The sequence below is a fragment of the Loxodonta africana genome, chromosome 16, assembly GCF_030014295.1.
Source record: "Loxodonta africana isolate mLoxAfr1 chromosome 16, mLoxAfr1.hap2, whole genome shotgun sequence".
Classification (NCBI taxonomy): Eukaryota; Metazoa; Chordata; class Mammalia; order Proboscidea; family Elephantidae; genus Loxodonta; species Loxodonta africana.
This window is the reverse complement of record NC_087357.1, coordinates 9860885-9888809: the sequence shown is the minus strand read 5'-3', so window position 1 is coordinate 9888809 and position 27925 is coordinate 9860885. Positions and strand designations below refer to the sequence as shown.

Genomic DNA, 27925 nt, shown 5'->3' with positions numbered 1-27925 from the left:
TTAGCACCCTAGAAGGTCTACAGTGTACCTGGCAGCTCCTCCCTGGAGTGTACAGTTGTTCATGCTCTGACCATTCCAATCCTGTGTGGCACGAATGTGTTCTGGACTGGCAGGGGTTTGCGTTTGGATAAGTGTCACCTCTCAGGACAGAAGACATGGAACATCACTGATGGCCAGTGTGCGCACCATCGGTGTTGCTGCGGGAGCTCAGCGGTGCCTTAGTAACAGCCAGTCTGCTGTTCCCAAGTGTCCGCACGAACACGCCTTCACTCAGCCCACGTGCTACATCATGGAGAGGCCAAGGGTGGGGTTGAATTTGGATCACTGCTGAAAAAGAGTGAGTAGCAATAAACCAATCTTCCGAACACCAGACCTTTCCCAGGCTCCGTACCAGAGCTGCAGGGGTGACAGATAGCAGGGAAGGTTCCTCCTAGGGTCTAAGCTGGCAGCTGGAAGTGGGCAGGTGCCAGGTCTGGTCATGGTGAACCCTGGTGATAGTGGACCCTTTATGGCTGTGCCAAGCTCACTGGTGGAAGGTCTTTTCTTTTTCGCTGGGGTCAATGACTAGCAACAAGCAAAACCAAAGCAAAACCAAAGCAAACCCAACAAACCCATTGCTTTTGAGTCAATCCTGACTCATAGCGACCCTAAAGGATGGAGTAGAACTTCCCCACAGGGTTTCCAAGGCAGTAACCTTTACCGAAGCAGACTGCCACATCTTCCTCCTGCGGAGAAACCTCCAGCTGGTAGGTTCAAATGGCCAAACTTTTGGTGAGCAGCCAAGGGCTTAACCACTGTGCCACCAGGGCTCCTTAGTAAAGAGCAAGGCATGAGTAACTCATGTGTATCTGGGAAAGTTAGCTTTTTAATCCTCGTGTAAATCCAGGGCTAGCCTTTTCGTTTGTCCCTTCTGAAATCTGACGTGAACTTAGACTTTCTTACCTGTCCTGATGTTGAGTGTGATTCTCGCCAGGTAATCTTTGGAGAAGAATTATTGCCTGGCTTCTGGTTATGTTAGGGGTAATCTATAACAGCCTGCCAATCCTGGTCTTTTTTAGAGGGCTTTGAAAAAAATGTTGTTCAACAATGCTGTCACGATGTGAGTGTGTGAGTCATCATCCCGGTCACCAGCCAGATCTGCTGACTCATGCTGCAAGCCAGTGCCTGGCACAAGTAGGTCCTCATTGCTCCCCTCCCACATAGACTTCTGTAAGAAAGCCACAGCCCTGTAAGAGTAATAGCTAGCATTTATTTTTTATTGTTATTTAAAAAATGAATTATTAGGAAAAAAAAAAAAAAACTCTTGCCTTGGAGTTGATTCTGACCCATAGCGACCCTGTAGGACAGACTAGAACTGCCCCATAGAATTTTCAAGGAATGGCTGGTGGATTCGAAATGCCGACCTTTTGGCTAGCAGTTGTGTCACTTAACCACTGCGCCAGCACATAAAAGTTGTACATCCAGATGTACTCTATAGGTTTCGGATGTTAGCATTTTGCCCTGTGTATTCAGTTCTTTTTCTTCCTTTCCGTTTCTTTCTCTCCCTGTTTTTCTGGCTTTTAGTACTCTTTCTCCCTCTTTATTTTTTAAAATAAAGCCTCATAAATATCGTGGTAAGGCGCTCACCCCATGCCCTTGGGTCTCAGTCTCATCCCTGACCATACTGCAATAACAGCATCCTGGTGGTGTGTATTCTTCCTGTGGTATTTCTAACTTTTACCGCATCTCTGTGTATGTATAAATACTATGTGATGTGGTATGGCTTGTTCTAAAATTTACATTAATGGTGTAATAATGTATTATATTTATTTGTACCCTGTGTAACTCAATTTTGAGATTTATCTGTCGACGCCTGCGAATCTAGTTATGTTAGCTGCTGTATGGGATTCCTTGGTATGACATATACCATCATTTATTTAGATACTTTATATGCGTTATTTAACGATCACAAAAATGCTCTGGAGTATTCTTGGCTCTGTTTCAAAGTTTGAGTTTCAAACCCAGAATTTGTCTAATTCTATCATGACACGACACATTTTCTATAAAAATTAGGAAAATAAGGGGGGAAAATTAGCTCTGAGGCTACTGCCTAGTGTATCTCTGTGACCCCAACATAAAGGAAATTAGGGGTTGGGTTCTCTCTTCTCCTACTGTCCAGACTGGGGCTGGCAAGACCGGGGCAGCTCTGCCTTCCTCTCTGGGGGCAACACTGTAGCAGGGTCTGGGATCTGCTGAGAACTGTGGGTCAGCTACTGGGGATATGGGGGCTTTGGCTCTAGGGAAGCGCAAGACCTTTTCTTTCTGAATAACCAAAGTGGTAACTTAGTGATATTTTTGAGGGTGAAAAGTCACCAACATGGACCCAGAGCTCAAGGAACTTAAAGTCTGGCAGAAGAACAAAACTCACATCTTTATGGGAATCCTTCCAAACATCTAGTATGAGGTTAGTTCATTTTTGAAAGGGCTGCGTAATACTCTGTGTATGGTTGTAGCGTGATGTAGTTGGCCGTCTCCTTACTGATGAAAACGCTCGTACCTGGTGTCCTCGTGTGTGTCACTGTATGGTGCTCTGATTTCTATGGGAGAGATTCCCAAGGGTAGGATGGCTGAAAAGAAGGGTATATGCATTTTTAATTAAAAAAAATTTTTTTTTTTTTTATTGTTTTTGGTGAAAATTTACACAGCAGTTTAGGTCCCCATTCAACAATTTCTATGCAAGTTGTTCAGTGACATTGGTTACATTCTTCACAATGCGTGAGTGTTCTCATTATTTTCCTTTTGGTTGTTCCCGTTTGTACTTTTAATTTTAATAGATGCTCCATGTTGCTTCCTTGAGACTGTAATTCACGTTTTTCCACCACAAACGTTTGAGACTATCTCTCCCTGTGCTGTAATCTGACTGGATATGAAGTTATGCCCCGTTGTTGTCAGTCTGTGACTACACTCAAACCAAACCTGTTGCCATCGAGTTGGTCCTGACTCATAGTTACCCACCCTGTAGGACAGAGTAGAACTGCCCCCTAGGGTTTCCAAAGAGCAGCTTGTGGATTCGAACTGCTGACCTTTCTGTTAGGAGCTGAGTTCTTAACCACTACACCACCAGGGCTCCACTACTAGGGGATGACATTGGCCATTGTAGTTGCTGTTCAGTGCATTGCTCATCTTTTGCCTGGTTTGTTATTAGCCTTCTGACTTAAGCTTATCAGTTTGTAGAGCTGTATACATAGAATTGACATCCACCCTCTGTCATCTATGTTATAAATATTTGGACCAGATACATCATTTGTCTATTGGCTTTGTTTATAGCATCTTTACCAGCTGGCTCACTGAAGAGTTCCAGCAGCAGCAGATTGATCCCCATCAGCTCAAAGAGCAACCTAATTAGCTTGATATGTTGACCAGCCTCTTGGAAGGGCCTGCCAGTGAAGCATGATATTGAGAGGTGGGGTACTACCTGCTTGTTGAAGAATATGTGGTAGCTCCTATAGCAGCGGAATTCTGTACCATTTCAACTTTTCAAGCAATGGGAGGTATACCATGTGGACACCTGAGGCGTAGGAAAACACAGTTTGATCACCAAGCACCTGTAATGCACTCAGATGGCCTCTCTCCCTTAGGGAAATGGCGCCCTGAAATACTGTATTGTTCTTTTTTAGAAATCTCGCCATCCTCAAAGCCTCATCCACCTGTTGTGGGCAAAGTGACTCATCACAGCATTGAATTATACTGGGATCTGGAGAAGAAAGCGAAACGACAAGGACCTCAGGAGCAGTGGTTCAGGTTTTCAATTGAAGAAGAAGACCCCAAAATGCACACTTATGGTATCATTTATACGTAGGTGCAATGTTGAGTTGCTTCCCGCTTTGCTTTAGTTCCCCGATTAGCTAGAGTGCTTTCTATTGTCTCTGAAAAGTCTCTGCTTGTTCTGAAATTAAACAATGAGTCAGCATCATTTGCATTCATGCTCCTTATGAATTATAATTTTTGGAAAATAACACGTTAGCAGTAATTTTGAAATTAAACTTCCTATACCTTTGAGAGCTTCTTCTGAAATATTCAAATGCAATATTTTTTAAAATTCAGAATGTAGAGACAGCATCAAAAGATGGTTTGATAAAATTAGGTGTTCAGGCTGTTTTAGTCACAGGTGTGGGTGGGGCCGTGCATGGTCTACACGGGTCAACTTCTCTGACTTCACGTCTTTTCTACACTCCGCTCAGTCAGCCATCTCCAGCCAAACTGGCTGCCCCTGTCTCGGCCTTGACCAGGACAAGCTAGTTCCACGTCAGGGCCTTTCTTCTGGCCTGTCCCTAGAATGTGTGGTGTTTCCTCTGTCTTTATATGGCTGGTTCCTTCACATCATTTAGATGTCATCGGATCACATATGCCCCCCTCAGAGGGGCCATCTAAAGTAGCCATCCTTCCACCCCGGACATTCTCTGTCCCATGACCTTGTTCTCCAGGCTTCATAGCATTGAGCTTGGCCTGGAATCATTTCACTTGTTTGCTTGTTCGTTTTCTGTCTCCCAACCAGCATATAGGAGTCCTTGGGTGGTGCAAATGGTTAACATGCTCAGCTGCTGACCGAAAAGTTGGTGGTTCGAGTGCATCCAGAGGTGCCTCGGAAGAAAGGCCTGGAAGTCTACTTCAGGAATATCAGCCCTTGGAAACCCCGTGCAGCACAGTTCTACTCTGACGCACTTGGGTCACCACGAGTCAGGGCCACCATGAATCAGAGTTGACGTGGCAGCAACCGGTTTACTGGTCTGTGAAGTCAGTGAGAGACAGCCACCATTCCTGCTGGCCTAACACCCTGTCTCCAGCCCCCACATGGCGCCTGGCACACAGCAGGCCTGCAGAATCCCCGTTGTGTGAATACATATGTGAATGCGACAGGAGCCATCAAGAAGCCCTTTTCTCTTCATCTTCATTTGAACCTGACGCGTTTCTTGGTGATGGCAGCTTTGCCACTTGTAAAATGACTTTCTGTGTGATTTGAGGATACTGTACACGAGTTGCAAACATTTCTTCATCTCTTTATTTTGTGACAATTGTAGATTTACACGCAATTGTAAGAGATACTACAGAGGGACACTGTGTGCTTTCCACCCATCTCCCCAGTGGTGGCACCTGGGAAAACTGCAGAGCAGTATTACAGCCAGGTGTGGACACCCATGAAGCCAAGATGCAGAACTTTCTCTCGTCACACAGATGGTGATAAGGGTGCTGATGGCAGGGCATAGATGGAGCTTCCGCTGTTATCTGGGTGATATCCCTGAGATCTGGGTGATATCCCTGAGATCTGGGTGATATCCCTGAGATCTGAGAACAATTTTCTGTGCTCCCCCCCCCCCGAAAAAGATGCATTATCCAAAATGTAGTTACCATGTGAAAATAATTTTTGGCCTGACTACTGGAAAATGTTATTCTTTAATTATGTCACGCATTATTCTCTGTTAGATAGTTTCCATCTAAAAGAATATGAGTTATAATAAGTATTTCTACGGAGAGAAATACGTTGTTTTTTTCCCCCCATTTCCCTGGTACCACAAGCTATGCTGGCGAATATTGGGGATAGGCGGCTATCATAGGCACTCCTTTCTTGCCTGGTTGCTGTTCTCCTTTGCTGCATGGCTGGGACAACAGCCTCACCTAGTGAACATGCAGCCCACATGGATGGCCTCCAGCCCAATGTGTCTGGTGCGATGTGTGTGTTTCCCCAGAGTCCTGAGTGCCATCGAGTCTGGAGCAGGCATGCAGGTGATGGCCCTGCCTTGTGGAGCCTGCAGCAGCATCCCCAGACCAGCAGCTCTGAGCTTTATGCAGTGTAGACCGTGACACTAGGTGGCAGAATTAGACCGTATTACTCTTGACCTCTTTTGCTCTGTTGCATCACTTTCTGTACGTTGCATTAAAACTAGGAAATGTTTTTTCTTAAAAAGCGACTGTCTAGAATATTTGACGTTGGGATGGCGGATTTAAGAACTTCTCCCAACTTGTTCATCTCTGATCATAGGAGCCACTGGCCAGTCTTGAGTTCGTAGGGTTGTCTCTGACGTGATGCTCCTCATGGCTTCTCACAGCCCAACAGTTACACCGGCTTTGTGAGTTCTGCGTTTGCCAAATCCTTCTGTGCTACCCACGTTGTTCTTTCTGCTGCCCCACCCAATATCGGGCTCGTGGTGTTTGTGCTTAGAATGTGGTGGCATTCCCCCTGCTAAAATGTAAGCACCATCTTTGGTTCATAGCTGTATCCCCAGTTACAACATTAGCATATATGTTGATTGAATGGATGGGCTTTGTCCTTTTCTTGCCTTCTGGCCCTTCATCCTAAGCTACTCTTCCTTTGATCAAGGACTCTAAAGAGTCTCCATTGCTCGTAGGATGCAGGGCAAGCCCCTTAGGGTCTCACATCTGATACCTTCAGTTTCCCACACCCTGCCTCTCTTGTTAGCTCTTATTTCTGAGCACAGACCCTCCACTTTGGTGTGCTTTCTGTCTTTTGAATGTATGTTGACTTCTTTGGCGTGTGTGTTTAGCTGTTTTCCCTGTTTAGAACTATTTTCCCCCAGCCCATCCTTCAAGCCCAAGAGAGATTCTGCCTCCACTGGGAAATTCTCCTCCTGTCTGTTGTCTGCTCTCTCGGAATTCCGGGGGCAGCTGGTATCCTTATCACGTATTTCATTCGTCCACTCAGCATGTGTTATTGGGTACCTACTATGAGTCAGAATCGACTTGATGGCACTGGGCTTGCACTGGGCACTATGTGCCAGACACTATCCTGGGTGCTGGAGGTGCAGCGCTGGACAAACAAAAATTCCTCCAGATGAAGGAGACAGATGATAAATAAGATCAATAAGTAAAAACTTAGTTACTGTCAGTTCTGACTCAGGGAGCCTGTGCACAACAGAACAAAGCCCTGCCCGGTCCTGCTCCATCCTCACAATCGTTCCAATGAATGAGCCCATTGTTGCGGTCACTGTGTCAGGCTGTCTCATTGAGGGTCTTCCTCTTTTTCGCTGACCCTCTACTGAGCACGATGTCCTTTTCCATGGACTGGTCCCTCCTGATAACATGCCCAAAGTACATGAAACGAAGTCTCGCCATCCTCACGTCTGAGGAGTATTCTGGCTGTACTTCTCCCAAGACAGATCTGTTCATTCATCTGGTGTATTCAGTATTCATGGTGTATTTAATATTCATGGTGTATTCAATATCCTTTGCCAATAAAAAAAAAATTTTTTTTTTTTTTTGCCAATACCATAGTTTAAATGCATTGATTCTTCTTCGGTCTTCTTATTCATTATCTGGCTTTCACATGCATATGAAGTGATTGAAAACACCATGCCTTGGATCAGGTGCATCTTAATACTTAAAGTGACATCTTTGCTTTTTTTTTTAAAACACTTTAAAGAGGTCTTTTGCAGCAGATTTGCCCAACGCAATGCATCATTTGATTTCTTGACTGCTGCTTCCATGGGCATTGATTATGGATCCAAGTAAAATAAAATCCTTGACAACTTCACTATTTTCTGCGTTAATCATGATGTTGCTTATTGGTCCAGTAGTGAGGATTTTGTTTTCTTTATGCTAAGTTACAATCCATACTGATGGCTGTAGTCTTTGATCATCATCAGTAAGTGCCTCAAGTTCCCCTTATATTAGCCAACAAAACCCATTGCTGTTGAGTCGATTCCGACTCTTAGTGACCTTACATGACAGAGCAGAACTGCTCTATAGGGTTTCTAAGAAGCGGCTGGTGGATTTGTACTGCATACCTTTTGGTTAACACCTGAGCTCTTAACCACTACTCCACCAGGGCTCCTGTAATGTGTTAAGTGATGATAAATACTAAGGAGAGAAAGCCTAGGAAGAGTTGGGGCCTGGGGTGGAGGTGAGGAAGGCTTCCCTGAGAACAACTGAGGGATAGCTAGAGCCTTGGGAATACCTGGGGGGTAAACATTCCAGGCAGAGGAAATAGCAAGTGCAAAACCTTGAGGTAGGAGTGTGTTTGGTGTGTTCCAAGAATATTGGGCCAGTGCGGGGGTGGTGGTGAGTAAGGAGCAGAGGTCATGGGAGGTAACCCTAGGATCTTGTGAATTACCAAGAGCTTTGACTTTTGCTGTGACAGAGATGGGGAAAGCCACTGGAGACTGTTGGGCTGAGGAGCGGGGCATGGTCTGGCATGGTTTTATGAGCATCCTTCCAGCTTTAGAGTTGAGACTAGGCTGCAGGGGAGCAAGGCAGCCAAGCAGTAAGCAGTAAAAAAAAAAAAGCAGTAGGGAGGGCTAGTTAGGAGGCTTTTGCAATAACTTAGGTGAGAGAAAATGGACCAGTGTGCAAGAAGTGGTTGAATTCAGGTTATATTTTAAAGATAGTTTCGAAAAATCTGCTGTGGACCAGATATGGGATGAGAGAGAAACAGGATGGATGAGCAAGGGATATGTAATGGCCAGGATTGGCCACGTTATGTTGCATCAACCATCAGTCGTGAAATCTCAGTGGCTTACAGTAACGGTGGCTTGTTCTCACCCAAAATGTCCATCATGGGTGGGCTATGGCTCCATTCCATGTTGTCGTCACTCCACAGCCCAGGCTGATGCTGCAGCCTCTGTCTAGAGCATTTTCAGTCATGCAACAGAGGGGAAGAGAACATGGTGCATTGTTTCTTGAAATTCCCACCTGGAATGACACATTCACTTCTGCATATACTTTATGGCTCAAAGCGAGTCACATGGCCATGTCTGCATTCACTGGGCAGAGGCATAGAATCCTTGGAGGAACAGGAAATACTTGTGGACATTAACACAGTCCCACACTGATGGCACCAAGGCTATGGGCCTGAGGAACTAGAGCAACAGAGATGGGAAGACTGCAAGTAAAGTAAAAGGTCCATTTGGACTATCAGACGTCCATGTAGAGGTGTGAAGGAGGCAGTTGGAGAAGAAGGGTCCTGGGGAGAGGTCTGGGCTGGAGATACAAATGCTGTAGTCATCAGTGTGACACTGGACCGGAATGCTAGGCCAGTGAGTACAGATAGAAGTCTGTTGATGGAGTCCTTGGACATTCCAATATTTACTTTATGTTTTGTGTTCCATCTGTTCTTATATCAAACATTTGGTGATTGATGAAATGAAAATAAGGGTGTGTTTTGCATTTTTGAGTACTTTCCTCTATTGTGGAAATAAGTCTAAAATTCTTTCTTTACATCACCATGTCTAAGCTGGGCTTCTCCATAGGTTTCTGAATTGCCTTTGTTAGTCATTCCTGTCTGTGCTGTAATTATCGTGAAGTAGCCCAATCCACCAGGACCCCTGGGGATGCAATGGTTAAGTGTTCAGCTGCTAACTGAAAGGTAGGTAGTTCAAATCACCCAGAGGCTCCATGGGAGAAAAGACCTGGTGATCTGCCACCGTAAAGAGTACAGCCTAGAAAACCCTATGGAGGCAGTTTTGCTCTGTGATACGAGGTAACTGTGAGTTGAAATAGACTTGATGGCACCTAACAACAACAAGAACACCCCAGTGGGCAGTTGTGTCCCAGGAACTGCTGTGTCTTGGTATTCTCCATGGAGCCATCTCTACTGACATTGTGAGAGCCTTCAGCCCCATGACAAGACCAATTCATTTAATCAGCAAATATGCTGGACAGTTGTAAGAACTGAGGATATAGCAATGAGCTAGTTAGAAAATGGAGCTATATCTAGTAGGAGGAAATGCACAAATGTGCTCAGTAACATGTTTTCTAAAATAGTTCTTTTATTTCCCTTTCTAAGAGTTAAGAAGTTGCTGTTTACTTCAGTGTGGTCTTAGGATGTTTAGCAATATTGAATATTATTGAAGTACATTTGGTTTTATTTTAGTCTAAATCTTTGTTAAGTCCTTGCCACCTGGCACTGAATGCCTTTGAGGCTTGGATATTCTGGTTCTCATTGAGTTCCTGAAGGTCTTTTCAGATGCTGCAAATTTGGGGGGACTCGGTTTCTATGGTTCATATATCTAAGGGTTCAAGGACATGTTCAGTTACTATAAAATCCACCGGTTCATGGGAAGACTACTTGGTGCCAGGCTGATGTATTTCTGGGTGTGTTGTTCTGTTTTAACCCACTGGCAATTTTCTGAGTATTTATGTTGGCTCTAGAGTTTTTACTTTTGTGGTAAATGTATTTATATCTATTCCTAACACTTCTCTATTTCCTTGGCTTCTTGATTCAAATGTTATATATATATTTTTATGCCATTGGTATCATTTCTTCATTGCCTTTATTACAGTTTTTGCTTATGTTATACAAGATGCATCAGTTATCTGTTGTTGCATAACAAACCACCCCAAAACACAGAGGCTTACAGCAAAGACAATCACGTGTTTGCTCATGATTCTGAAATTTGGGCAGGGGGATGGCTTGTCCCTGCTCACTGTGTTGTTTGGCTGAGACAGCTCTATTGGGACTGGAGGACCCAAATGGCTTCACTCATATCTATGTCTGATGCCTTGGCTAGTGTGGCTGGTCAGCTTAAGGCTGACCAGTATTCTTTTTCTCTCTTTACTATCTCTCCTCTTCCAGGGCCTCTTACCAAGTGGCCACTCTCTCCAGTGGGATAGTTGAACTTCTTTACGTGGTGGCTCACTCCTAAGAGAGCAAAGGCAGAAGCTTCCAGGAGCCTTCAGCCCTAGGCCCAGACCTCACACAGTGTCACTTCTGCTACATTCCACCTGCTCAAGGGGAGGACGTGGGCTCTGTCTCTGAGGGAAGAGGCACATGGCGGCATTCAGGGATGGGAAGGGGTTGTTGGAGGCCACACCCAGTCTCTCTCTGGGCTCTCTGTTAGAGCCACACCCAAGGAGTCATTTAGATTTGGGGGCCTGAAGTAACAAGTGATATCAAAAAGGCATCACAGAGTATTCAGGATTTATTTCAGCTTGAAAATTTACATTTTGGATAAACAAGAGAGAAAAACACAAAGGAAATGAGACTATAAATATTTCTCAGTTTTCAAAATGGTTTTCTCGGTCTTCAGATTTACTGGGGACTCCTCTCTCAGGAACGCACATCCAGACTCACCTGGCCTGAGAGTTCGCCAGACTCCTTGGTCACTCTTGGCTCTTGCTAGAGCAGACCATGCCGATCCATGAGTGCTCTGTGTCTTTCGAACCCAACATTCTTTCTCGTATTGCATGAGTCATTCTTTCTCGTCTGTCTGCCTGGGAAGCCGCTACCTATGGGTTAGGGAAGTGCCTCAAGGATCTGTGGAGAGTGTCCTGGAGAGAGAGAACAAGGACTGCGTTGGGTATTGAAGCAGGAAAGAAAGAAAGCTGGAAATAGTGCCCCTCCTCCAGAAAAACCCTAAAAAAAAATCAAGCCTCTCAGTATGAGGAGAGAGAAATTTAGATGAAGGATTGGAAAGGGGGTACATGGAGTCTAGTCAGCTTCCAATCAAGATTTTTGGCAGCAAAGGGAAACTGAGGTCTGTTTCTGGCTGAACTGGGAAACCAATGCAGCTCTGGGGGCCTCAGGAGACCTTATAGCCTAGAACTGCCAAGTCACAGCCAGGTCCCTGGGACTGCCTTCTGAGCAGAGGGTGGGATCTTAGCACCTCTGCTGGGTCCCAGGTCTCCTGAGGAGCAGACAGCACATCTCACCGTGCTGCTCGTTGCTCCATCTGTGGGCTCCAACAATTAGACGCAGCGCCTCTCCCCCGGGGGTGTGTGGCTTTCCATCGCCAGGCTGTAATCAGTTTTCTGTCCCAGAAGTATGCAGTATCCGTTTCCCACAGCATTCCTAGATGAACTTAACCATGGGACATGACGTTAGAGTGGTTTCCCATGTACGCTGTCAGATTCCCCAGTGGCATAGTTCTCATGTTCTGCCAGCATTCACGTGTTCACTTCTTCAGCTCCTCTCCCTTTAGTAGTACTTTGCATGCAGATATGCAGCCATCGACTAGAGAACCTTCCCCATTCACTCTAAGACCCCCTTGAAACCCACATATCTACTATCTTACTGCCTGCATTACCTTTCAAACATGCAAATTTATCATTTGAGGACAGATGTCATGGGTTAACTCAGTTATTTGTCCAAAGTGCAAAATTGTGTGGCAGCTACCTGTCACGTGCTGGACTAGGCCCTGGGAAATGGAGAGGACACGTGCTGGGTAGGGATAGCAGTACCAGGGGTGGCTTGGTCCCTTGCTCCCTGGGACTTGCAGCCTAGTGTGGGAGACTGGTGGGTCAACAGCAGAGGTCAGAGATGTCCTGGATATAGATAGTATTCAAGAACCTTCTTCAGTTGTTCTTCTAATAATTGATCAGAGAATATTACTTAGATCAGCTGGTCTTATCAGTTTGTGTGTCTTCCTCGGTTTAGGGGATACGCAACAAAGCATGTTGTGGAAGGTCTGGAGCCAAGGACGCTCTATCGATTTCGACTGAAGGTCACCAGTCCCTCTGGAGAATACCAATACAGTCCAGTCATCTCAGTATCTACGACCAGTAAGTATACTAAAGCCCTTCAAGATAAATGAAGACGATGAGCAATTTAGAGATAAAAATACCGTCTTTTACTCGGCCATACTGGAAGTAAAACTGTGATGTTTTTAAACTCTGTGATAATATCGTTCACTGGGTAGGACTTGCCACAAGGCAAGGGGTTCTAATTGTGCTTTAACAAATTAAGAGAGCTGCTTTTGTGCCAGGACTGCCATGTTGGACAACATCCATTTGGTACAAAAGGGTAGAGTTGTCTTAGGAAATGGGCCAAAGGTATGTGGCTGGGCCAGCTTCCCCCAAGTGGAGAATCAGTCTGCCTGCCTGGGTGGCCTTGGGTGAGGAGGGCTATGCAGGATCTTGTCCCCTTTGGACAACTTTACTGCATGCTCCTTGACTTGACACACAAATCTGATTCCCGCGGATGCTGTGAGGGAGGGAGAACTAGCATTGTTTCTTTCACTCGACGTGGAAGGGTAAGAGCCCCACATGGAGGAGGTGGTGGCTGGAAGAGGCTGGCCACAGAGCCTCTGACCAGTTCTTTTCCCAGTTCATTTTTAAGGGTGCAAATATTTTCTATGACCTGTATTTCAAAAGATTTTAAAGATATTGTAGCCAGTGCCATCTTTGAGCTAGAACGTTGTAAAGATTCAAATTTTCAGAAATATTCCTCCTGGCTGCCCACAGCAAATGCAGATAAGTCATTTTGGTTGCACAATGGAAACCTTCCTCTAGCAAGTAAAAAATTGTTTAAAAATTGTATCCAGTGTAGCCTTTGGCTTGCATGTGTATTTGTACGTACACGTGTATTGTATGTATTCTCTGTGGATTACAGTTATGTCTTTTAGGTGTTCATTCATGGAAATGTTGCTGTGGATTAAAGATAATTCAGATTTTGAGTTAGCCTATAATATCTTCGGAAGCCCTGGTGGCATAGTGGTTAAGCGTTTAGCTGCTAACCAAAAGGTCAGCAGTTGGAATCCACCAGCCACTCCTTGGAAACCCTATGGGGTAGTTCTACTCTGTCCTACCGGGTCGCTATGAGTTGGAGTCAACTCAATGGCAATGGTTTTTTTTTTTTTTTTCTTATAATATCTTTGGTTGAAAAACAGAGAACTAGGGGAATGGGCCTTAGTCTAGCTAACAGTTTAGTCGAAGCTGGGAGTGGTGACTCTACACATTCCTAAGCGCGGCTCAGCTAGCCATGAAAATATTACTTCAGAGGAGATGTTCGAAGTGGGCAGTGAGTGATAGTGATACTGATCCGAAAAGAGGGCTTGCTTCTTAACCTGACTGCATGGAAAGCACTTGCTTTTACATGTGAGAGAGATTTAGCTGCTGGAGTTTTGAGGGGAAGGAAGAGAAGGCAGAGCAGCAGAACCTGAGTTAGTTCTCTGTGTGTTGAGGACGCCCAGTTGAGGTTGGTGAGGACTGGGCAAGCTCTCGGCTCTGCTGGCGGGCTACCGCTGTCTTACGCTGTTACATTTATGATTCCAAAGCAGCCTCTCTCGAGGAGGCAGATCACGCTAAACAAAGAATTAAAAAAGTGCACATTCTGCAGAACAAGGGAAAATGCTTCTCTGGGGTGATAATTTCCATTCAGCTTGAAAGTGTTTTAATGAGTCACAAAAGCATGTACTTTGTTTAAATAAAGGATGTTCAGTTTAAAAAAAAATTTTTTTTTTTTTAAATTTCCAGGTAAAGTACATGTGATTCTTGCTTAAATGAGGCACACAATTTTAATCAGCTGGGCCCTTAAAAAGAAAGAAAAACAACTGCTGCTTGTTAATTGGCAAATACCTTCTCCAATGAGCTCATCATTTATTCATGGCTTTTAATAGAGACTTCAGTTCCACTCAGAAGGGTGTTGTCACCACATTGTCATACCTGCCGGCACACCTGCAGCTCAGCGACCCTCCTGCCATGGCTTTCCGAAGACCATGCTGCCCCTCTGCTCACAGGTGCCCCTTCACGTGGGCCTGCTGGGTTCCATCCAGCACAGACAAGCATTGGTGGGCATCCCCCCGACAGGCAGGATCATTTAGTATTTGTAAGTGCAGCACTCAGGGTAAATATGAGAAAACCAAATGCACAGAGGCAGTGAGTCTGCCTTTTGTATATTCAGTTGCCCTCATCGATGGCAGTCCCTTGGGCTGGGTCCACAGTCTTGAAGGGCTCAGGTGGGGGGTGTGGTCCATTCTCTCACCCTGGCATTTCATCCCTAGTGGAAGTAGGAAGGGGAGCCGGACGCTCCAACAAGAGCCTTTTCATTCTTTGTCCTGTCACGTAAACACTGTTGTGGGGCTGAGTTGATTTGGTTTGTTCTGGTGGTGTTCCTCAGTGCCTCTTACCTGGAAGTGGTGTGAGCAGGATTCACCTGGTAATGCCGAGAAAGGGCTTTCCCACCCTTCACGATGTTCACTGCTGCCTTGTGCGGAGAAAGCAAAGGATGATGGACATTTACGTTGTTCTCTCCCCTCTTCTGTGAGGGCATCACCTTTGTTCTCAGAATAAGTCAAGTATCGATTACCTCTTGCAGAAGCTGGGATAGGCAAAACATTTATTTTAATTATATCATGATAGCAAAATGCCCCAGTCCTTGCTACAAGGAGTCCTCAAGCTGATCAGCACAAGATGAACTTATTTTGTTTTCTGCTATTTTCACGCTGCAGAGCTTCCTGGTTAGGATGAGCTGAGAGGGCCCCTCTGCGAGAGGCTTGCTGGTCAGGTACAATGGATGGCGTGGGATGCAGGTGGTCAGGGCAGATACAGGGTGTAATGCAGGCTGCAATTTTAGAATTTTCCTTAAAATCCCAGGGAGTTAGCACTCTTCTGAAGCTGCCTAGGTATCCATCCCCTTTTACTTAACACCTTGGGGCAGTGGAATCATATTTATTTAAGATGTCCGTCTGTAGCCAAAATGTAATGAAAATGGAATCCTGTAGTGAATTGGTCAGATGCCGCAACATTAATTAAAACGTCCAAGGGAAGGAGTGTGGCCTTCAGAGCAGTGTGGCCTTGAGCTCTGGTGCTGTCTGCTGCTTGCTGGGTGATGTCAGACCACTTACTCAACCTTTCTGATCTAGTTTTGTGGTTTGAAAGAGACTCTGAAAAACACCGTGAACTGTATAAAGTCCTGTCATTGTTGTCAGGTGTCGTTGAGTCGATACCGACTCATAGCGACCTTCTGTATAACAGAACGAAACACTGCCCAGTCCTGTGCCATCCTCACAATCGTTGTTATGCTTGAGCCCATCGTTGCAGCCACTATGTCAATCCATCTTGTTATGGGTCTTCCTCTTTTTTGCTGACCCTTGACTTTGCCAAGCATGATGTCGTTCTCCAGGGACAGCTTAATTTGCAGAGTTTGAGTTGGGACCCCGTATTTTAAAATTTAACAGGAATACGGTGTGTTTCCTATGTTCTTATAGGTGACTCTACGCGAATGACTTTTTCATTTTTGGTGGCAATTGAAGTTTGAGTGTCATAGAAGTGGGGGGCTGTTGGGTGGAATGATAGAGATGTCTATAACCCCACCAATCTTCCCTCCTTTCTGGGGAGCAGGAGGGAAGGGAAGCATTGAGTGGGTTTAGTTCACTCACCTAAAGTGTGGCTGGATCATATAATATCACTTTAAGTCCATACTACTATTGGCCAGAGTTTCTCAGCTTCAGCCCTGTTGACATTTGGGGCCAAATAATTATTGGTTTGGGGGCTGTCCTGTGCATTGTAGGATGTTTATTTAGCAGCATCCCTGGTCTCGACCCACTAGATGTCAGTAGGACCCCCCATCCAGATTGTGGCAACCAAAAATGTCTCCAGACATTGCCAAAATTCCCAAGGGTGGGGCAGTCAAAACCCTTTCCCTCCCCCGTCCCCACATGTTGAGAACCACTAGGCTAGGATGACCTCTGTTGAGAGGCCATGGGCAGCTGTGGGCTTGGCCTTGGACGGTTTATCTTGATACTTTCATTTGAAGCTTTGGGTCTGAAATTATGTGTGGAATGACAAAGAGGAAGTATAACGTGGCTAAAAAATTTTAGGAGATTGGCAGGCTTAAGTAGACAAAATTGTTATTTCAAAACAATCTTAACTTGGCTCAAGTTTATCTTTTACCAGAAAAAAAGGAAGGATATCAGCTAACGGCTGTGTTCTGATAGCCACCTCTCATTGTTCTGCTCCCCTGTTTTCCCAGTTTGCACTCTGCCTGGTTCTCTGTGCACAGCTGAAAGCCTCTTAGGAAACGGGGAAGGTGGTGCCCATGCCAGGAGCTGACCCCCTGAGTGTTCCCCACTGTCAGGAGAGGAGTTGGGAGATTTAGTCCCCCTTGGCTGACATGGCCAGTGCACCTCTGCAGGCCACACCACAAGAGGGAGGCTCAGTGATGCGGTGAGCCCCCAGAAGCAGTCTGGGTTGGCAGTATGGGGAGCAGGCTTGAGAAAGGTGGATGTTTCCTTTTCAGATTTGAATATGAATAGGCTGAAAGTGGACATTACAGTGGAAGTGCTGTCGCATTCTCTGTGGGGACCCCAGTGTCCAGCATAAGACTTGGCATATAAAGCACTTAATATTAGTTGAACATGAATGAATGAATGAATGAGATCTCTGCGATAATTTAGACAAGGAATTATAAACACAAATGCCTATCAGGGCCAAGGAGGTATTCTTTTTTTGTTGTTAAAAAATAATTTTATTGTACTTTAGATGAAGGTTTATAGAACAAACTAGCTGCTTATTAAACAGTTAATGCACATATTGTTTTGTGACATTGGTTACCAACCTCACAACATGTCAACATTCTCCCTTCTTGACCTTGAGTTCCCAGTTACCAGCTTTCCTGCCTCCTCTTGCCTTTTGGTCCTTGCCGCTGGGCTGGTGTGCCCATTTAGTCTTGTTTTGTTTTTATGGGACTGTCTAATTTTGGTTGAAGGGTGAACCTCAGGACTCACTTCATTACTGAGCTAAAAGGGTGTTCGGAGGCCATATTCTCGGTGTTACTCCAGTCTCTGTCAGGCCAGTTAAGTCTGGTCTTTTTTTTTTTTTTTGGTGAGTTAGAATTTTGTTCTACATTTTTTTCAAGCTCTGTCTAGGACCCTCTATTGTGATCCCTGTCAGAGCAGTCGGTGGTGGTGGCCAGGCCCCATCTAGTTGTGCTGGACTTAGCCTGGTGGAGGCTGTGGCAGCTGTGGTCCATCAGTCCTTTGTACTACTCTTTCCCCAAGGAGGTATTCTAAATGTGGGAAGGGATTGGGACGAAGGGGATGGTGAGGCTGTGCCAAACGACAACAATGGCCGCTGCCATCACTATTCCTATTAACCTCGACCACATGACATGCCAGGTGCCATTCTGAGTGCTTCACTTGTAATATTTCATTTAAGCCCCATAATAATGATTTAAACAATCGGAAGGTCCGGGGACGTGAAACAAATGGAGCCGTGAGGTACATGAGGATCCTGTGGAGGTGCAGCACAGGCAGCTCCCGCTTTCCCCTGTGTGCTCACCTTCTGCCCATTTCTGAATTTATGTCCCGTTCTTGTCCATGAGGAGCTCGTGTCACCCTGGACGAGGGGACGCTCTCCTTTCTGCCAGTTTCCCGTGGTGTTTTTAATGTTCCTCAGGTGCCCACTCCCGGCTCTGCTCTGCTCAGCTTTCTCATGCTCCACCTCCCTGTGGGGGAGAGCCCCTTACGCCTCCACATGCTCAGGAAAGACAAGGACAACACGAATCATATTCCTGGGAAGAACTGAAATTTTGGATTTCAAATGTTAAAGCAATTTTTGTTTTTCAAGTGACTTTTTGACAAAAGGAGTACACTGTGACAATGACTGAGTTTTTCCTTGCTTGTGAGAGACATTTATTAAGTGTTAAACTCAGCTTATTTTATGAAATCTGAGAGGATTATTTTCAAATAGTGAGATTACATTCACAAAACAATACTTTTTTATCTTGAAAACGCCTCAGGCCTTTGTTGTTGTGTGCCTTTAAGTAGATTCCAACTCATAGTGACCCTACAGGACAGAGTAGAACTGCCCTATAGGGTTTCCTAGGCTGTAATCTTTATGGGAGTAAATTGCCAGGCCTTTCTCCTGCAGAGTGGCTGGTGGGCTCTAACCACTGACCTTTCAGTTAGCAGCCGAGTGCATAACCGTTGCACCATGAGGGCTCCTCCCAAACCTTTCGGTCGGACTAAATGTTCTCCTCTTGATATGTGCAATCAAGGTCTTTTTCGGTAAAAGCAGCATTGAGTGGGAGTCCTAAGGCATGCTTACAGGACAGCCGAATGCCTTCTTGGAGGTGAATGTGACCATCCACTCAAGGGCACAGAGGGAATACGGCTGGAATGAATCTTCTCTTGTTATATTTTGAATGACTGCATTGTGTCTAATTTCTTCAGGAGAACCCATAAGCAGCGAGCATTTCCATCGTGCCGTCAACGTGAATGATGAAGATTTACTTGTTCGAATCCTTCAAGGAGGGTGAGGGAACTCTACCAGGTTTTTATTTATTTTAATAAAAGTCCATGAAGTGTGTAGAAATGTATGATGCGGCTTTATTTTGTTTGCCTAACGTTCCCCAGGCATTCGAGACCGGCTCCAGAGTGAATCTGAGGTGACCGTTGTGAGTTTGGCACAGTAAGGGAAGATAGTCATAAAGCCCCTGTAAATGCTATATTTCATAATTTTTAAAGTAAAATTATAAAAGGAATATTACAAGTCTGGGTGTCACATTTTCTTCCCAGAAATAATTTCTGACCTCTGCTTACATCAAGTCGTAGCATTCAGGCAGGTCTCACCCCAAAATGCTTACATCTAATTTCTGATAAATTAAGGGAATCTCAAAATTGGCTACTTAGACACTAGAGGAAAAATGGTGAATACGCTTGCCTCAGATAGGTTTTAATGTAAAGCCACCTTCTAAATGAAAACTGGACGTTATCTAGATTTTCCTTAAATCAGTAGTTCCGAGTGCCTTAAAGGATGAGTCATTTGTGAAATGAGGATCTAAGCTAGAGAAGGTTCCCACAAACAGCCAATGCTTGCAGGCTGACATTTAATAGCTCTGCTTTCTTCTTTGAGTGGCGTCGCTTTATGCTGAGGAGGCGATAAGGGGTTCAAGAGAGAAACATGGGTCTCCACAAATGCAGGCTCCTGTCTGTGGTGAAGACGCCATGTCCTCAGCAGTTTAAAGAGGCTGTGCTCTTCACGCGGAGTTTTATTGCAAGGCGTAATGGTTTTGAGTTGAAGGGAGTGACTATTTTGAGTGAAATTACAGCAGTTTGCTCTTCTGTTCTTGTACATTTGAATCTTTTAAAATATTAGGCAGAGTGGTGTAAGACAACAAAAACTTAATGGCCCAGAAGAAGCAGGAATTTTTGGTAAAATGAACCATTTTAGCCACCCATGCCGAGCAAGAGCTGTTAGCCGTAAGCCTACAGGGAGCCATGACAGGCATGTTAATCTCTTCTCCCTGTGTTTTGTCCAAGCAATGTTAAGGTTGATGTTCCCAATAAGTTTGGCTTTACTGCTTTGATGGTCGCTGCCCAGAAAGGATACACCAGGTATGGCTCTCTTCTTCTTACCTCTTAGAGTGGGCGGTTGGATTTTTTGCTTCTCTCAAACGGTTGGGTTGGGCTGGGGAGCAAAAGGGCTGTGGAGGAACCCAGCTTCTTTTCTCTTTCCAAAGCTGTACCATGTCGTGGTTTACAAAGTCAGCCTTCTTTTTTTATCGTCAAGGAGAGAATGTACACTGTATAATCACAGGCCATGGAAGAGAGGTAGCCATTCAATTATATTCAATATATTTTATCTCTCCTGGGAAAACTAGTTATCAGAATTTGTATTTCTTTAAAAAAGAGAAAGGCGAGGCAGGTATTCTGGAAGACAAACTTTCCTCATAGATTGCAAAGATATAATTTTCATCGATGCATTTCATTATTTATTCTACACAGAGATAAGCATACATACTAATATCTCATTTCTCAATCATCTTTATATTTTAATTGCTAAAAAGACGTTTTGAAAAATATGGAACTGTATTCATTAAATGCTGCCATTTGAAAATATACTAAAAATGCTCATTAAAATGACAGTGAATTATTTTGATAGTCCAATTTGTTTCTTACGGTCTGGTTCGTTTTTCAATGAATAACTTCTGCACAGGGTGGAACCCTTCCTCCCCCTCTCCCCCGTTTGTATGTGGAGGTAGTTTTCTGGTCTACTATTGCCTTGTTAAAGCCAGCAGGCCTCTGGGAGAAGAAAGCGCAGCAAAGACTTGTCGTAAGTGTCATGTTGGTCAGCTTCGCTGAATTATCATGGCTTCCTAGTCAATGCTACTTACCTAGCTACAGTTACCTTTGTTTCCTTCAGGCTTGTGAAAATCCTAGTTTCCAACGGCACAGATGTGAACCTGAAGAATGGAAGTGGCAAGGACAGGTAAGTTGTGGCCTAAAGGTGCCAATCGTCCCAGAAGTGTGTTACCAGGCTTGTGCCCAGAGGGCTTTCGATTCCACCCCAAGTATCCCATTCAGTGTCTTCTGACAGTGCTATAGGTGAGTACATTCCAAACGAAAGATGGTGACAACAAAAGCCAGTTTATTCACTTGTTCATTGACTCCGTCATTCAGCAGGATTTTCATAGAGAATCTGTTACGTGTATTGTTTCTCTAGCTCAGGGCCCAGCACATAAGCACATGAGAAGAGTTGGAGGAAATGATTAAAAGTAGAAATTGATTAATAAGAAATGAGAATGATTATTGAGACGTGAGAGAGCTGCTTTTTAAACAAAGCCCTGAACAATAAAACATCAATCTCTCATAAATCTAAGGAAAAAGGAAAACAAAATTAGATATTTGAAAGGGACATAACAGTGGTTGTAGAGGAAATTCAAAGAAAAGAAAATAGCCTCATATTGGGCTGTTATAATGAGATTTGATAATTTGATCAAAATGATACTTTTTCTGAAAAAAAGTCACCAAGGTTGACCCAAGAAGCAAAGTGGAAAATCCAAAATAACCAGTATCCATGGAAGAAATTACGGCTGTATCAGAGAACTACCTCCCACGAGGCCCCCGGCTGTGTACAGTACCAGTGAGTTTGTTCAGATTTTCAGGTAACAACCTTGAGCTTTTCCAGAGCAGAGGGGAAGCCGGAAAGCCCCAGAGGGCGAATTTATTGCTCAAACCTGATAGTAAGAGAGAGTGAAAGCATTTGTATGTCTGTATGCTCACACGTCGTATCTGACTGTTCGATCTCTTCAGTCTCTTTTATTCTAGGCGGATCTTGTATCTTTTTCTCATTTCTCTTAACAATGGCTTTTTGAGGGGAGCAGACCAAATTATCTCACAGGATATCCTGTGTTCTGTATTTTCCTAGTTGGGGAGAGACATTTAACTTGTTCTTCTATCATCTTACGTCCTAGCAAGTTAAAATTAGGTCTAAAGTCTTGATCAGATGTAGGTTAACCTTTTTAGCAGAACACTTTGGAACTGGTGCTGTGTGCTTCCTGCTGCATACCGGTGTCCAGGAATGCAGGTTGTCCCGCAGTTAGTGATGCTGGGACAGACCATTTGGTTGGGGCAGTGGCAGCCAGGTCTCTCCTTTGTAAAGATACCATTTTCCCACTGAAGCTGGAAAGTAACCTGTAGGGTGATAATTCAGCACCTTGTGAGTATCTGGCTCCCTGTTACCCTTTTACCCAATGATTTTAGCATCTACTGATGATGCTTGCTTGAATCAGTTGTTTAACTGGGAGTTGCAAAGAAGTCATTTTCTAATTCCATGATTTCTTCTATATTTATTAGCTAGCAGTCTTCTGTGAAGAAGGGGTTCTCCTTATCAATTGGGGATGAACTACATTTCATCCTACAAAGACAGGGGAAATGTTTAATTTTTTTCTTTTAATTGTCAATTATTAGCATAAGGAGTTGGTTAAATAGTTATCTCCAATAGAGTCAAATGAGTATTTTTTTCCCTTTCTCTTTTGTTGGAGTACCATCATGGACTCAGAGATGTTTTAAAGTCCAATATTTTATACTCATTTACAGTCATTGTTCTTTTTTTATTGAAATATAATTCACATGCCATAAAACCCACTGTTTGAAACTTACAATTCAATGTTTTTAAATCTGTTCACTGAGCTACATTACCATCATCACCTAATTTCAGGACGTTTCCATTACCCAGAAAGAAAGCCCATACCCGCTGCTGTCACTCCATACTCCTCCTTCTCCCAGACCCTGGCAACCACCAGTCAGCTCTCTGTCGCTATAAAAGAACCCAAAACCAAACCTGTTGCCATCAGGTTGATTCTGACTCATAGCCACCCTGTAGGATAGAGTAGACCTGCCCCGTACGGTTTCCGAGGCTGTGATTGTTATGGAAGCAGACTGCCACGCCTTTCTCCTGCAGAGGTGCTAGTGAGTTCGAACCACCAACCTTTCGGTTAGCAGCTGAGCGCTTAACCACTGCACCACCAGGGCTCTCTCTATAGATTTGCATATTCCAGACATTTCATATACGTGGAATCATACAATATGTAATCTTGGTGAGTGGCTTCCTTCACGGAACATAGTGTTTTCAGGGTTTCATCCATGTTGTAGCACGTGTCAGTACTTCTTTCCTTTCTATGACTGAATAGGAACATGCCCCTGTATGGATATCTCTCATTTTGTTTGTCAATTTGTCAGTTGATGGGCAGACAGACATTTTATATGAATAACTCCTATGACTTTTCCACTCAAAGTAGGGTTCCTCGGTTTAAGCCAGGTAGTGTAAAATGGAACCCTGGTGGCACAATGGTTAAGTGCTCGGCTGCTATCCCAAAGGTTGGTGGTTTGAATCCCTCTAGCAGCTCCATAGGAGAAAAGACCTGGCAATCTGTTCCTTAACGATTATAGTCTAGGAAACCCTATGAGGCAGTTCTACTCTGTCCTATTGTGTTGCTTATGAGTCAGAATCAACTCAAAGATACAACAACAACAGGGTAAAACGTGGACCTGTGTTTGGTGACTGCCTGACTGGGCCGATCGCCCTGCACCTCTGCACTTACAGCACACTGCTGCTGCTTCCCTGTGTTGCAGTCTCATGCTCGCGTGCTACGCAGGACACCTAGATGTTGTGAAGTATCTCCGAAAACACGGCGCTTCCTGGGAGACCAGAGACCTAGGAGGCTGTACAGCCCTGCACTGGGCAGCAGACGGCGGCCACTGCGGTGTCATTGAGTGGATGATCAAGGACGGCTGTGAGGTAGGGGTCTGCTTCCTTAACCGCAGATGCATTGTTACCTGGAATCCCTAGGTGGTGCAGATGGTTAACGTGCTCGGCTGCTAACGGAAAGGTTGGAGGATCAAGTTCACTCAGAGGCAGGTCAAAAAAGTCCTGGCGACCTACTTGGGGAAAATCAGCCACTGAAAACCCTACGGAGCAGAGTTCTACTCTGACACACGTGGAGTTGCTGTCAGTTGGAATCAACTTCATGGCAACTGGTTTTTATGTAGATGCTGTTGATTAGTTGAACTTAGAAATGCTTGACTTACCAGCAAAAAGGTTTCTGAAGCTTTGGAAAAGATCACCTTAAAACTGACATGATGCTGAGACCTGAGATTGTCACTATGTCGAAAAATAGAAACAGTGCTTGAATCCAAGGCTGGACCCAATGCTGCCTCTAGTTGTTTGTTTCTTCACTCATTCACTTATTTCTCTCTTCATTCTGTCAGTCAACAAAGCTTTAGTGAGCCTCTCTCATGTACCAGATGCTGTCTTAGGTGCTAGGGACACCAGCATGTTAAGGCTCCTTAGGGTCTACAGTGCTTCTGCTTGTTGCTTCAAAAATTAGACTATCTTTTACCCCTGGCCTTAAAGGTGATCGTCATTGCCCAACATTTCCCAGAGCAAACTGTCTGTATCAGGAATGCAGCACATCAGCCCTTAGAGTCTTTACCTGGGGGGCAGGTGTGCTTGCTGCTCTGCTTTTGATTTCCTGCTATCAGCAGGTACAAGTTTGACTCAATGAGTTGAAGTGGAGTTGTTTGGACTTTTAAAGTTATTTCAAGGTGGTAAATAGAACTTGAGCTCAAGCATAGCAATGATTGTGTGAGGATGGCACAGGACCAGGCAGCATTGCTTTCTGTAGTAAATAGGGTTGCTATGAGTTGGAAACCAACCTGATGGCACCTAACAACAACTAGAACTAGATCAATTATGGTAAGGTCTGATAACTTTGAAAACTTTATTCCAAGACTTGGAAGATGTTAAGTAGAAATGTTAAGGCATGGAACTAAAGAACGAAAAACAAAATGTTGCCCTAACTGGGACTGCCAGGTGGTGTTGAGTATTGAGACATTATTAAGTGGATGACCTAGAAAATAAACTCAAACTGAGCAGAGTCGTGCCTCCTGGAAGGTGTTAGATTTGTTCTAGGTTGCGTCCAAAGTGTGACTGGAGACAGCAAGGCTTCAGCTGTGGGTCCCACTGGTTCGAGAGTGTACTGTGCTGCTGTTGCTGCTACCTTGGGAGCTGAGGACAGTGTCCCCTGGAAGGGAAAATCTCAGCCATTAAGAAAATTCCTTTTTATTACAGTTCTTATGTGTGTGTGTGCTTAAAAATATATATTTTAGAAATACACATGAAAGGCCAGAAGGAGTAGCCTGTGGTCCTCAGAGCTGGGGCCTGGCCATACTTGCCATCTGTGGTATCGACAGCTAGGCTTCCCTTGTTTAAGATAACCTCTGCTCACGTCTTAGACCCAGTAAAAGTTTCTGGTTGAAAATGAAGGTTGACCTTTGCTAAAAGATGAAAATATTTGAGAATAGGGCAGATCTCTGCCGTGAATATTTGAATATTGGAATTTTGGGAATGAAGGCTTCCTGGCTTCAGAGGCAGGCACACTTTGTTTGGGACACATGCCATCTTTCTCTGTAGCACCAGAGCTGGTTTGCAGGGAGCAGAAAAATAGGCACAGGTGTGTTCGCTCTGACTGCTGAGTGGGGGTAGATGACGCCAACACAAGCCTCCCCTTGTTCTCGACGAGTGCTTCCCCTGATGCTTCGGAAGGCCACGGGAGGATTTGGGGGCCTCACAGGGCAGTGCCACTGTTCTCCCAAATACCACGATTCTATACAGAGAGTAGCTTACTTTCTTTAATAGAGAACCATCCCTCTACTTACCAAGCCATGTAGGCTCGGGAAAGGCACTTGACACCTCTGAGAATTTGATCCAGTCACTTGTAAACTAGAGATAAAGACTCCTATTTCTGCGTATCCCTCAGGATCAAGAGAGAGAAAGTGTGTGAAAGTGAGTTACAAACCATGGAAAGCACCGTGTAATATGAAGCGATTATTTTATTATTGTTCACATGTAATGGAGCAGGCTGCCTTTAGATTAGCTGTTATCTGCACACAGAAGAGCCACAAACCCTAACAGTGTTGCAGGGGATAATCTCATGCATACAAACCACCTGCGGTGTCCCAGCATCTGCGGCAGTTCCTTGCTGGCTACTCCATTCTGATGTTTTGCTAAAGTGCAGATAGTTTTTGAGTAATTTCTCTGCAACAGAGTCAGCATGCGTGTGTGTGTGTGTGCACACTTTCACGTTGGTACCACTCTTCATGGATTGGTAAGGTCTTCCTTGGAATTGGAGAACACAACATTTACTTTTTCTCATTTTAAGATCTTTCTCTTAAAACACTAAACTGAGAGATTTCGATGTAGAGTAGATCAATGGGAAGCAGCCCTTTTATTACTAGAGAGTTTTCGAGAAGGCACTAGGCTGGCTACCTTTGCAGGCTGTGTTGCGTCATAGAGCTAGTTGTTCTGTGTTTACTCTACCTGTGGGTCTCCTGCTGAACACTGGTAAGAAACAGTAAGTATAAGGGTGTATGTGTCTCTCCATATTCCAGAAAGGATTTAAAACTGCTTACAATGGTACATGAAACTAAGCAAAATAAACTGTATTTAAATATAGGTAGGGAAAACTGGACAAGTTCACACGGAGTCAAGAGTAAGGTGATTATGTTTGATGAATTTTTCTATGCTACCCTTTTTCCATTGGAAAAGAATATAGGTGAAGATGCCAACAAGAAGCCCATGGGGGCCCACACTCGCTAAAGGGATTCTAATACATCGTCTCACTGTATATAAAAGTGAATCAAATTAGCACAGTCCTGCCAACTCTAACCAAGTCTAGAAAGGACTGCCATGTAAACCAGGGGAATTCAGGCAGATTCTTTTTATAAGTTTATGATGAAAAAACTTACAAAACGCATGAGCTAAGGGCAGCTGTTTGTCTGGCCTCCCAGGTAGACGTCGTGGACACCGGCTCAGGGTGGACTCCGCTCATGCGCGTCTCCGCAGTATCTGGAAACCAGAAAGTAGCCTCTCTTTTAATTGAGGCTGGAGCTGACGTGAACATGAAAGATAAAGATGGGAAGACCCCTCTGATGGTATGCCCTTCCTCAGAAAACAGTCCAGTTTTATGTTTGGAATCAAGGTCAGAGATCTTCCTATCATGAGACAATTCTCGGGAGTTTAGCAGCCCTGGGGTCTGGTTGTAGATGTTGTCCCCATGGCTTGTTAATCAAGGCATGAGAACTATGGTGTTTCTGTTGCTGTTTTCCAATTATTTCTTTGAGGATCCCCAGCCCCAGCCCCCAGGACCATCATTGTGAGATCCAAACAAACCTGTTCAAGCAAAGACCTTGCCGCACTCTGAGCTGTCCTGGTTGAGCATCTCGTGTTATTTTATGTGCACAAAGGCAGGCTCCATTTCCATGCTTCCTGCGGTTGTCATCGCTGTGGAGTTAGCAGTACACATGCCTGCCCCTGCAAATCCAGGTGGCCCGGCCAGTGCACCTGTGGACTCAGGGCCCCTGTACGTACCAGCAGACACACCTGCTGCCTGTGCTCGCCTGGGTAAGGGATCACAGACTCACACCTTCCACTTTTGTTTTTAGGTGGCCGTGTTAAATAATCATGAAGCGTTAGTTCAGCTCCTTCTTGACAAAGGGGCAGATGCAAGTATAAAGAACGAAGTAAGCAACTCAATCTTTACATAAAGATTGTCCTTGGAGAAGAAAAAGTGTGTATACACACACACACACATATATATATATATATAAAATTTGTTGTTTCCTCTTTCAGTTCGGCAAAGGTGTCCTAGAAATGGCCAGAGTTTTTGACAGACAGGTCAGGATGTTTGCCTTTCAAGGCTAATTCTGTAGTTCTTTAAAAATTGAACCAACAACCAGAACCTTGAGTTATATTCACCTGTTTGTTTTGTTTGTCTAGAATGTAGTCTCCTTATTAGAAGAAAAGAAAAAAAAGCAAATGGAGAAGAAGTCTTCTACCCTCTGATCAGAGAGCACCGTGTTTCTGCGGAATCCAAGTAAAACAAAGCACACCACCCCTGGTGAACTACAGATGTGAAATTCTGCATCTTCAAGGGCTA

General features: G+C 44.5%; 1 protein-coding gene across 1 annotated transcript; it reads left to right on the top strand.

The window, feature by feature from the left end:
• The first annotated feature begins 169 nt into the window (after positions 1–169).
• FANK1 (fibronectin type III and ankyrin repeat domains 1) lies at positions 170–27663 on the top strand. The gene is made up of 8 exons (XM_064269897.1): positions 170–304; positions 12324–12489; positions 18879–18960; positions 19968–20042; positions 20851–20916; positions 23562–23727; positions 26778–27509; positions 27619–27663. The coding sequence occupies exons 1-7, from the start codon at positions 170–172 to the stop codon at positions 26988–26990; spliced, it is 903 nt and encodes a 300-aa protein (XP_064125967.1). The 3' UTR covers positions 26991–27509; positions 27619–27663.
• Positions 27664–27925: the final 262 nt, after the last annotated feature.